Source organism: Petaurus breviceps, unplaced genomic scaffold (assembly GCF_028583685.1).
Source record: "Petaurus breviceps papuanus isolate PSGF00001 unplaced genomic scaffold, PetGlider_PUasm1.0 140, whole genome shotgun sequence".
NCBI classification, from domain to species: domain Eukaryota; kingdom Metazoa; phylum Chordata; class Mammalia; order Diprotodontia; family Petauridae; genus Petaurus; species Petaurus breviceps.
Window position 1 is genome coordinate 17,528,103 of NW_027185698.1, and position 12,055 is coordinate 17,540,157.

At 36.8% G+C, this 12,055-nt stretch overlaps 1 protein-coding gene across 1 annotated transcript in view; it reads left to right on the forward strand.

Moving 5' to 3' along the window:
* The window catches only part of DHX15 (DEAH-box helicase 15), a 76,819-nt gene that overhangs the window by 33,845 nt on the left and 30,919 nt on the right, over positions 1-12,055 (forward strand). The window contains exons 4-5 of the mRNA XM_069069074.1: positions 220-379; positions 2,881-3,099. Of these exons, the coding sequence (XP_068925175.1) occupies positions 220-379; positions 2,881-3,099 (379 nt within the window). The remainder of the gene's footprint in view (positions 1-219; positions 380-2,880; positions 3,100-12,055) is intronic.

The following is a 12,055-nucleotide window of genomic DNA, read 5'->3' on the forward strand; positions in this document are numbered from 1 at the left end:
AGAATGGGTATCCCCCATGCCCTGACACTGCTTGGTACTTAGGTATCTGATAGAATGTTGTTTTTGAGGTGTGGATTGGATTGGCCTACCTATAAGGTTTCTCACATCTTTGACCTTTTGGGATTTAAAAAATGACCATTGCGTTTTTAAAATTTTTACATATAGTGAAATTTAAATGCACAATGATTTCAGATTAATTTTGCTTATTTTCAAATTCAGATATATGACAGATGGAATGTTACTTCGAGAAGCTATGAATGATCCCCTTCTAGAGCGCTATGGTGTTATAATCCTTGATGAAGCTCATGAAAGGACTTTGGCTACAGATATTCTCATGGGAGTTCTAAAGGAAGTTGTGAGGCAAAGATCAGATTTAAAGGTAAGGTATATATGCCATGTATAAAACATCCATGCATTTAAAATATATTCTGAGGACCTATATTGGTTCTGGACATTGAAAGAAAATCTTAGCAGATCACTGTAAGCATGAAGTTTTTCCTCTAATATGCTTTTTTACTGATTTCTGTAACATAGATAAAAAGAAATTCCAGACATCTCCAAATAAAATCTCCAGCATCCTGCATTCCTCTATTTTTTTCATCTATTTGGGCTTTTGTTTTTTTCTATGGTGGTGTTCTTCATACTCTCCTTTTAAAACATTTTAAATGATCTTTATAATGCTTTTTTAAGTCTAGGACAATCTTTTTTTTCCCTTTAAGAATGCTGTCATGCCATGATATTGCTATGCTTTATGTTAATCTTTACCTAAAGAAATGAGTGGATATCTCCTGCTGCCCTTTCAGCCTGTGGGTTCTTGGTGGTGTACGAAGCAGGGCTGAAGTTCAGGAGTAAGGAGAAGCTTTATAACTGACCTTGGCGGTAAAGCAGGGTCTTAGTTTCTAGCTTCTATCTAGCCCATTTTGAAGTCTTCAGCAGATAAAAATCCCAGGCCAAAGGGAATCCTATGATACTATCATTCTAAATGAGCAGAGCTTTCTAGCTTGACTGTTAATGGTGGAATCCAACATCAGTCTAATGCATCTTCTAAGAAATAGTAGGCCTGAACCCAGATAAGGAAGTTTTAGAGCTCAGCCAGGGAGGCAGCAATCAGACAATGTCTTTTATCATACCATTTTGGGGACCAGATTCCCATTCTGAGATGTCCCTGAGATCCTAAAATAACACAACACTTATTGTCTCAAGAAATCAGTAATAGGAACTGCCTAGATCAGGGGTGGAGATCCTGTGGCTTGGAGGCCACTCGTGGTCCTCTAGGTCCTCCTATGTGACCCTTTGACTGAATCCAAACTTGACAGAAGAAATCCACTTAATAAAAAGCATTTGTTCTGTAATACTTGGACTCTGTGAAAAGGCCACACAGAAGGATATAGAAAGCCACAGGTTCCCCACCCCTGGCCTAGATGTTCCCACCAGAAGTGTGGAGAACCCAGCCATATCATGACTTCTAAGGTCAGTGAGTAAGCTGGAAGAAAGAGCAAATTAAAGGCTATTGTGGTGACAGGGATGCTTAAGACATAAATTCACAAGAGAATGTCTCCAAAATATCTATAAAGAAAGTGTCAAAAGAAAACACATGTTGAGTGCAAGACCTCCTAGAATTCTGGGAAGAGATTAAGTAAGAGTTTCATTTATAAGTGTTTAAAAAAGTTATGAATGAAAGAAGAATACAAGGAAAAATAGATAGAATAATGGAAGAATGAATTGGAAAGGGAATTTAACAGATTGACACATGAGATATAAAACCTTGACTAAACAACAAAATGTCTCCATGAAACAAATATTGAGACCAAAAGAAGAAAATATAAGGCAAAAATAAGTGACCTGGAAAAAGCCAAGTGACCCAAGGCCTGGATATCATATTTTAAGAAATTGTTAGGGAAAGCTGCCCAGATCTCTTAGAATCAGAGCATGAGTAGATTAGTAAGGAATAAATTAGTTCTAAGCCATACAAATTCGAAGCATATACAAAATTATTTCTAGCAGTTCTTTTTGTAATGTCAAAGAATTGGAAATACAGAGAGACCCACTAATTTGAGAACAACTGAACAAATTATAGCATATAAATTTGATGGCATACTGTTGTTCTGTAAGAAGCCATCATATGTAAAGTGAGGCGATCAAAACTGGGAGAACAACTTAGATAATGGAATGAAAACAGTGTTGTTAAGATTGAAAGGCTTAGGAATTCTCTTCAGTATAATTACCAACTAGGTTTCAGGGTACTTAGAACCTACTGCTTACCTCTTAATAGAAAGGTGAAGCACTCACAGTACAGAATGAGTCATTTTAAACAGGTTTTTAGTTTCTCTTTCTTTGTCAGTGGAGGTGGAAGGGGGTACTGGGAGAGAGAACCTGAGGAGGTAAAGAGTGAATTTTTGCTGATGGAAAAAAATTTTTTTTAATCACTGAACATAGATGGTCTATTCATAAAAGAAACGAGGGTGAGTATCAAAAAGACTGTTTGGGTTTGAGGGAGAAACGTGTTATAGGAGATGGTAGATAGGGTAAAGCTGCGCAAAATTTATGAGTGTTTGACTAAGATGAATGTGTGCCATGCAGAAAAAGTAAGCGCCTAGTACAAATTGATTTCTTTTGTTAAGTATATAAATATATTTTTAACATAGAAAAGTATGTTTTAAGAGGAATTTAGAAGAATGAATATCCAGGAATATAGATCTGAAATTTCTGATTTGAATTTCATCATTTTAAGTATCAACTAAATTTTTCATATTTATTCAGTATTATTAAGAGCTTTCACAACAAAATAAAGGTAGTGTTTGGTTATACTTTTAAAATAATTAGAATTGCATTCATATATTACACATCAATAGAATTTTAATATTTCTTTTTCCTTTTCAGGTTATTGTTATGAGTGCTACTTTAGATGCGGGGAAATTTCAGATTTACTTTGATAATTGTCCCCTTTTAACCATCCCTGGCCGTACACACCCTGTTGAGATTTTTTATACTCCAGAACCAGAAAGAGATTACCTTGAAGCAGCAATTCGAACTGTGATACAAATTCACATGTGTGAAGAGGAGGAAGGAGACCTTCTTCTTTTCCTTACTGGACAAGAGGTATTTTTATTCTCTTCATTTTATGAACCTATGATAATTTGTTATTAAACTATATACCAACATTTGGGGCATTTTGTAGCTGGTGACTTTCGTAATGGTGGAACAGAAATTTCCTTGCATAGTAGCAAATATATTCAGGTTAGTATATATTTATTCCTCAAGCTTTAACTTAGAACGCCATCCTTGGTATGTCAATGCTAAGATCCTAGGATCAGACCTATAATTTTTTTTTTAAGCAATTGGGTTAAGTAACTTGCTCAAGGTTAAAACGGCCAGGTGTTTATGGGTGGGTGCTAAGTGTCTGAGCCTGGATTTAATACCAGGTCATCCCAACTCTGGGGCCAGTGCTCTTACTCACTGTGCTACCTGGCCGCCCCCAGACCTATAATTTTTTTTAAATCCCAGAGAACTTCTAGTTAAAAGATTCTTTTTTTTTTGTTTTTCCTTTAAGCACCTGGGGCACTTAAGTGACTTGTCCAAAGCCATATAGAAAGGTAGAAAGTGTGAGAAACAGGAGGTGAATGCAACTGCTCTGACTCAGAGCTAGTGGGCTTTCCACTATTGTTTTCTCATTCCTGTTGCTTGGTACTTGTTCTTTTAAGTTTGGAGGTAGAGTGCTTCAGTAAGTAATGGATACTCAATTCATCCAGCTCCAAAATGCCCCTTTGTATTCTCTCTTTACTAGAATTTGAGTTAACAGTTACTCTCTTAAAATGAAAGCGTTTAGGGGCATCTAGGTGGCACAGTGAATAGAGCACCAGCCCTGGAGTCAGGAGTACCTGAGTTCAAATCAGGCCTCAGACACTTAACACAAAAACTAGCCATATGACCTTGGGCAAAACACTTAACCCCAATTGCCCTCAAAAAAGAAAAAAAAAAACTGAAAACATTTATTGAAAGGAAATTTCTAATTTTTAGTGCCCTGTGCTCTGAAAAACTATTTTCTTATACATCCCTCCAAATCTATGTATCTTTTTTTTTAATACATGTAACCATTTTTTGTTCATGAGTTTCATTCCACCAAGGCTTTAGTGATACCTCTTGTTGAACCTGTTTCCTTTCAGTTATTGCTTAAATATTGGACAGTTGATTAAAGACATTTTATACAGGAGCCAAGATGGCAGCGTAGAAGCAGGAATACTCGGTATTTCCCCTCCATAACCACCTCAAATACCTATAAAAAAATGACTCTAAACACACTTTAGGGCTAGAGAACCCAGAAAGTGACAGAGAGACAACCTCCCACTGAAGACATCCGGGCAGGCTGACAGGAAGGGACCAGGAAGAGTCCTTGGTTTTAGCTTCAGGGCGGCCACAACCAGACCCACCTGGCATTGATCTGAAGAGTTGATCACCAGCAGCTGTGGCAGTTTCCAGAATTATCAAACCATAAATGCCAAAGACAAAGTTTGGTGTGGACTTTGTGGGAACAGGGGTCTGGGAGTGCGGTCTGGCCCCTGCCTCCAGAGGGAGAAGCAGCTAAGGGACTGCTTCAGAGCTCCTGGCCTTCAGATTTCAGGGGTCCAAGCAACCAGTCTCAGGGGTAATCGTTCTTGCTTTAACCTGCTTGGATCTAGATTGCTGTCTAGGGTGGAGGTCCTGGGGTGCATGACCAGTGTGCCAGAGCCATTGGAGGCTTCTGATAGGGCCCCCAACTAATAGCTCTGGCAGCTGAGAAAACCCCAGTGATTGGGACAAAACTCTCCTCTCTGGAATCAGAGTTCTACTGTGGCAAAAAGCTCAAAAATCAAATGTTTGAGTGGCAACATGAGCAAGCAAAGGAAGCTAAGTAAGCACAGCAACCCAACTTTGGATTCCGTTATTGGGGACAAAAAGGATCAAAGCATGGAATGGCAGGAAGACGGTGAAGTCAGAACTCCTGCACCAGAAGCTTCCAAGAAAAATATGACCTGGTTACAGGCCATAGAGAAGCTTAAAAAGGATTTTGAAAACCAAATAAGAGAAGTGGAGAAAAAATTGGGAAGAGAAATAGAATGATGCAAGAAAATCGTGAAAAGAGAGTCAACGATCTGAATGAAGAAAGTAACACTTTTCTTAAAAAATAGACTAACTTTAAATGGCAAAAGAGGCCCCCCCAAAAAAAGCCAATGAGGAGAAGAAGGCCTTAAAAAGCTGAATTTGCCAGATGGAAAAAGGATCTCAAAAGCTCACTGAAGAGAATCATTCCTTCAGAATTAGATTGGAGCAAATGGAAGCTAGTGATTTTATGAGAAATCAAGATGCTATTAAACAGATCCAAACAAATGAAAAAAATAGAAGGCAATGTGAAATAACTCACTGAAAAAACGACTGACCTGGAAAATAGATCCAGGAGAGAGAATTTTAAAACTATTGGACTACCTGAAAGCCATGACTAAAAAAAAACAAAACCTAGAAACCATCCTTAAAGAAATTCTCAAGGAAAATTGCCCCGATGTTTTAGAACCAGACGACAAAATAGAGGTTAAAAGAATCCACCCATCTCCTCTTGAAAAAGATCCCAAAAAGTAAACTCCTAGGAACATTATAGCCAGGTTCTGAAATTCCCAGATCAAGGAGAAAAATATTACAAGCAGCAATTTGAATATTGTGGAACACAATCAGGATCCTAACACAGGGTCTGGCAGCTTCTACACTGAGGGATCAAAGGCCTTGGAATATGATATTCCGGAGGTCAAAGGATATGGTCATTCAATGAAATAGAGAACTTTCAAGCGTTCTTGATGAAAAAACCAGAGTTGAATAGAAAATTTGACATTCAGATACAAGAAGCATGAGAAGGTAAACAGGGAAAAGAAATCGTAAGGAACTTATCAAAGTTGAACTAATGACATTCCTACATGGAAAAATGATAATTGTAACTGATGAAACTTTTCTCAGTATGAGAAGGGAATAGAAACTTTTGAGTTACAAATTCTTTCCATTCTCTCCCCATCCACCCTTATTGAGAAGGCAAGCAATTCATCATTGGTTATACATGTGTAATTATGCAAAGCACTTCCATAATAGTCGTGTTGTGAAAGACTAACTATATTTCCCTCCATTGTATCCTGCCTCCCACTTATTCTATTTTCTCCTTTGACCTTGTGCCTTTTCAAAAGTATTTACTTCTGACTACCCCCCAATCTGCCCTCCCTTCTATCATATCCCACCTCCCCACTTTCTTTCCCCCCTTACTTTCTTGTAGGATAAGATACCCAATTGAGTGTGGATGTTATTTTCTCCTTAAGCCAAATCAGATGAGAGTAAGGTTCACTTATTCCCTCTCACCTCCCCCCTCTTCCCTTCCATTGTGAAATCTTTTTCTTGCCTCTTATGTGAGGTAATATACTCCATTCTATCTCTCCCTTTCTTCTCCCAATATATTCTTCTCTCACCACTTAATTTTATTTTTTAGATATCATCCCTTCATATTCAACTTAACCTGTTATCTACCTATTTCCTCCAACTACCCTAATACTAAGAAAGGGCTCATGATTTACAAATATTGTCTTTCCATGTAAGAATGTAAACAGTTCAACTTTAATAAGTCCCTTTTGATGTCTCTTTGTTGTTTACCCTTTTATGCTTCTCTTAAGTCTTGTATTTGAAAGTCAGATTTTCTGTTCAATGCTGGTCTCTTCAGCAAGAATGCTTGAAAGTCCTCTATTTCATTGAATCTCCATTTTTTTTCCCCTGAAGTATTACACTCAGTTTTGCTGGATAGGTGATTCTTGGTTTTAATCCTACTTCCTCTGACCTCCGGAATATCATATTCCAAGCCCTTCAATCCCTTGATGTAGAAGATGCTAGGTCTTGTGTTATCCTCATGGTATTTCCACAATACTCAAATTGTTTCTTTCTGACCACTTGGAATATATACTCCTTGATCTGGGAACTCTGGAATTTGGCTACAGTATTCCTAAGAATTTTCCTTTTGGGATATTTTTCAAGAGGCGATATGTGGATCCTTACAATTTTTGTTTTACCCTCTGGTTCTAGAATATCCAGGTAATTTTCCTTGATAATTTCTTGAAAAATGATTTCTTGGCTCTTTTTTATCATGGCTTTCAGGTAGTCCTGCCTTTTTTGCTTTTTGGAGGGGGGAGGGTAGGGCAATTGGAGTTAAGTGACTTGCCCAAGGTCACACAGCTGGTACGTGTTAAGTGTCTGAGGCTGGTTTTGAACTCAGGTCCTCCTGACTTCAGAGCCAGTGCTCTATTCATTTTGCCACCTATCCTTCTCTAGTTCAGTAATTTTTAAATTATCTCTCTTAGGTCTATTTTCCAGGTCTGTTTTTTCCAATGAGATATTTCACGTTGTCTTCTATTTTCTCATTCTTTTGGTTCTGTTTTATAATTTTTTTACTTCTTATAAAGTCATTAGCTTTCATTTGCAACATTCTAATTTTGAAGGAATTATTTTCTTCAGTGAACTTCTGGACCTCCTTTTGCATTTAGTCAATTCTGTTTTTTGAGGCATTTTTCTCATTGACTTTTTGGACCTCTTTTGCCATTTGGGTTAGTCTATTTTTTAAAGTGTTATTTTCTTTAGCAAGCTGTTGACTCATTTTTCGTGATTTTCTTGCGTCACTGTCTTTCTCTTTTTTAAGTCTTATATCATGGCCTGTGACCAATTTATAGTTTTCTTGAAGTCTTTCGATGTAAGAACTTAGACTTTGTTGTCTTCTTCTGGTTGTTTGTTTTAATCTTCTTTGTCACCAAAGTAAGATTCCATAGTCTGACTTTTTAGGCTGTTTACTCATCTTCCCAGCCAAATACTTGACTTTCTAACTCTCTGTTAAGGCAGGACTCAGCTTCCAGTGGGGGTGGGAGTGGGTGTACTGCCCCAGGCTTCTGTGGTTTTGTCCCAGCTGCTGGATCCCCCATGTCATTGGGCCCAGAGCTCTGGAAGCAGCTGTTGCTGCTGCTGCTGCCACCACCACCACCACCTCTGCCACCCTGGGTCTGGGTCCTGACTGCACACTCATCTTTCCCTTAGGTTCCACAGAATTTCCCCACTGACCTTGCATGCTGTTCTCGACATTTATGGGTTGAGAAGTCTGGAAATTACCACAGCGATTCAGTCCCCTGAGGCCAGTTCCCACCTTGTCTGTACACAGCACAGCCCACGCTCCGCTCCCAGCCCAGTGGAACTTACCCTTCATATCCTTCCCTTTGGCCTTCCCAGCTGGCTTGGGCTGGAGATATGTTTTACTCTGGGTTCTGAAGCTCTAGAATTTGTTAAAAGTCATTTTTTACAGGTATTTGAAGGGGTTTAGGGGTGAGCTCAAGCAGGTCCCTGCTTTTACTATGACGTCTTGGCCTCACCCCCATCTGGATATCTTTACTACTAATCTTCCTATACAAATCCTTTTTAATTTAAAGTCATTTTAGTTAGTTAGACTAGACACTAAGCAAATACTTGTTTTTAATTCAAAGAAATACATTCTTAATTCTTCTTGTTAGGTGCCTTCTCTCCCTTGAATCTTTCATCCTTACACTTTGAGCTTTTTCCCAGAAATATATATTGCATTGTAAGACCCAACTTGTTTGCCTGTAGTTAGTTCATAATTGACTTTTTTCTTCTGGACCCCTCAGAAAAGGACAGGATTTAAGGGGCATTCTTCCTTTGCCAGTGCTTTTTGAATTCCTTCTGGTACTATCAATGTTGCATATATGAATTGTTAGAAATGGGTAGTAATCATTCATTTTGACAGGTGTTGGGAAATCCTTTGATATTTCTTGACCTTGTCCCCAATGAAAACTAACATGTATCTCTTTTTTAAATTGTCAAGAAATAACTGCCTTACTACCCTAATACTAATTTGAGGTATTTTACAACTATTACTTATCTTCTGTCTCTTATCCCCTCTCCTGATAGTTTTCTATCTGTCTGATAATTCCTTGGAGAACAAGAAGTTACTTCCTCCTTAGAGCATCCAGCTCCTTCAGAAAGAGCTTCACTTGTTTGTTTGTTTTTACGCTCTAAGTGTACAGTTGTTCTTTTCTGTCATATGACAGCCTCTGCTTTCCAGTTTCTTTCTAAGGAGCTCCTTTTTTACTTCAGATCCTTCTCCCTTCTCTCACCCCTACGTTTTTAAATGAATGCTTCATTTTCCCTAGTATGAAGCCCTTTCTCAAACCCCTTTGCCTTCTCTTCTTGGACTATAGTGATCAGGACTGGTTATTTCTGGGGGGGTTTTGTTTGTTTTTTCAAATTTTTTAAATCTTTCCAAAAGAATTCATCAGCTATTTATATTACCAATGTACTTTGGTCTTAATTTTAGAATCTTATTGTTGAAAGGAACCTGAAAATGTGTATTTTCAGTATCCCAGAGATATAACTTATTTGAATGTTATCGGTGATGAGTTGATTACTTAATGAAAAAGTTGACCAATGCTAGTCTGTTTTAAATCTCCTTCAAGAATTTTTTATCCTGGATATTCCTTAGTTCTGAAGTTATTCATAAAGTTGTGGGTGAGCTTGTCCAAACTTAGTCTAGTGCTCAAATGACAGCTATCTAGCTTATTTCTGTGCCCAGACTTAAAACCTTCCCTACTTGACATAGCTTTCAAGAATCCATGGAAAGCATCACATCATGAAACATTTGACTGGGGCATCTTTTGTAATATTTTAAAAATTACCTCCCTGAAACTTGTACCCAGTGGTTTTTAATTAATAGTTTTAATGCCCTTTAAATATTTGAAAATAATATTTCTCTTTAGATCATCTTTTTTCCATAGTACACTTTTAGTCTCTTAAAGCATTTTTCATCCTACAGTTTCTAGATTCACCATTGTTTTCAAATGTTTTGATTAATATATTTTAGTTTAATTGGTTTCCTTTATAATCCTATTAATTTTGTTTTGTGCATTTAAGAATTTGGGAAAGGGGTCCTTTGGTTTTACCGTACTACCAAAGAGGGTCATGACAAAAAAAAAAAAAAGGTTAAGAACCCCTGACCTAACTTTTTAGATCTAGAATTTAAAGCATTGGAATGATTTAGAGCTCAAAAAGACCTTAGGGATTTTCTTGTTCGGCTTCTTAAGCTAGCGTCTTTGAATTTGGTTTTTAAAAATATTTTCATAATTGCATATCATTATAATTGGTTCCCTTTATAATTCACATTTAATCATAAAAAAATATTAATATTCTGAAAAAAAAAATAAAATCCCATAGATTTTACTGGAATACCAAAGGGATCTCTGATATAAAAAAGGTTAAGAACAGCTGCTTTTGATTATCATTTATATAACTTTCTTTAAAAAATAGAAGGTTTAGAACATAACATGGTCCATCTTCTCCTTACGGCTTAATTGCCTAATTTTTTTAATAGCCCTGTCACATTTTTGTCTTATATCTTGTGGGCAAAAATTCTTTTGACATTTTACTTGTGTTTTATAGTGGGGAAGTGCTTTGCTTCAAATTAGGTGCTTCTCGAGGCTGTAGTTTTCAGTCTGTAGACAATGGACAGGTAATTTATTCTCTCAGTTTCTTTCTCTGTAAAATTTGTGGGTTGGATTTAATAACTTACTTATTAAAAACCTATACTTCTGAATATAAGCAGATATTTCTTTCTTTGTAAATACTTTATTCTTTCCAATTTCATGTAAAGATAGTTTTCAACATTTGTTTTTTATAAGATTTTGAGTTCCAAATTTTTCTCCCTCTCTTGTCCCCTCCCTAAGAAGGCAAGCAGTCTGATATAGTTGTATTTGTGCAATCATGTTAAAAAGTTCCACGTTGGTCATGTTATGAAGAAGAAACAGAACAAAAGTGAAAAACCACTAAAAATAAAAACCAAAAAAAAGTGGAAATAGTATGATTTGATCTGAATTCAGACTCCATAGTTCTTTTTCTGGATGTAGATAGTCTTTTGTATTGCTGAGAAGAGCTAAGTCTGTCATAGTTGATCATCACATAATATTGTTGTTACTGTGTACAATGTTCTCCTGGTTCTGCTTGCCTTACTCAGCATCAATTCATGTAAGTCTTTACAGGTTTTTCAGAAAACATCCTCCTCATTTCTTCCAGCACAACAGTATTCCATTACATTTATAACTACAGCTTCTTCGTCCATTTCCCTATTTGGTGGACATTTCTTCAATTTCCAGATCTTTGCTACCACAAAAAGAGCTGCTAAGTATTTTTGTACATGTGGGTCCTTTCCCCTTTTTAATGATCTCTTTGGGATACAGACCTAGTAATATTGCTGGATCAAACGGTATGCACAGGTTGGTTGCCTTCCAGAATGGTTGCATCAGTTCACAACCCCACCAACAATGCATTAGTGTCCCAATTTTCCCACATTTTCTCCAACATTTATCATTTTCCTTTTTTGTCATAATAGTAAAACTGATAGGTGTGCTGTGGTACCTCAGTTATTTTAATTTACATTTCTCTAATCAGTAGTGATTTCTAAATGTATTTTTTCATATTACTATATTTTCTTATCAGCAGTTGTTTTATTCTTAATGTCACACTTTTCAATTATACCTTTGAAATTATATATAGATAACATTTATTCTTGTAACTTGGTTCTCATAGGCTTTTGCTTTTCTATGTAATATGAGAGAAAGTAAGAATAGGTTAAACCTAAAACTTAAGTTGTTTTAACTGGTACTTAATTCTCCCAATAAGACTTTTTCTTATTATTTTTATTTTACTTGTATTTTATTTAAAGTGTGGGATTTTTCAAAAGTATTGAAGTAAACATCTGTAAAGTAAAGTCTCAGCCACCCAGAACCAGAATCTTAGGGATTCAAGTGATTTTGGTTGGTTTAGGGACTTTTTCCTTTTTAGACACAAAATGTGATCTTCCCTCCTCTCCTCCCTCCAATCTTTCTTTTTTTTTTTTTAAAGCAATTGGGGTTAAGTAACTTGCTCAAAGTTACATGGCCAGTTATTTCTGGGTATGGTGCAAAGTATCTGAGCCCAGATTTGATCCCACGTCATCCCGACTCTGGGGCCAGTC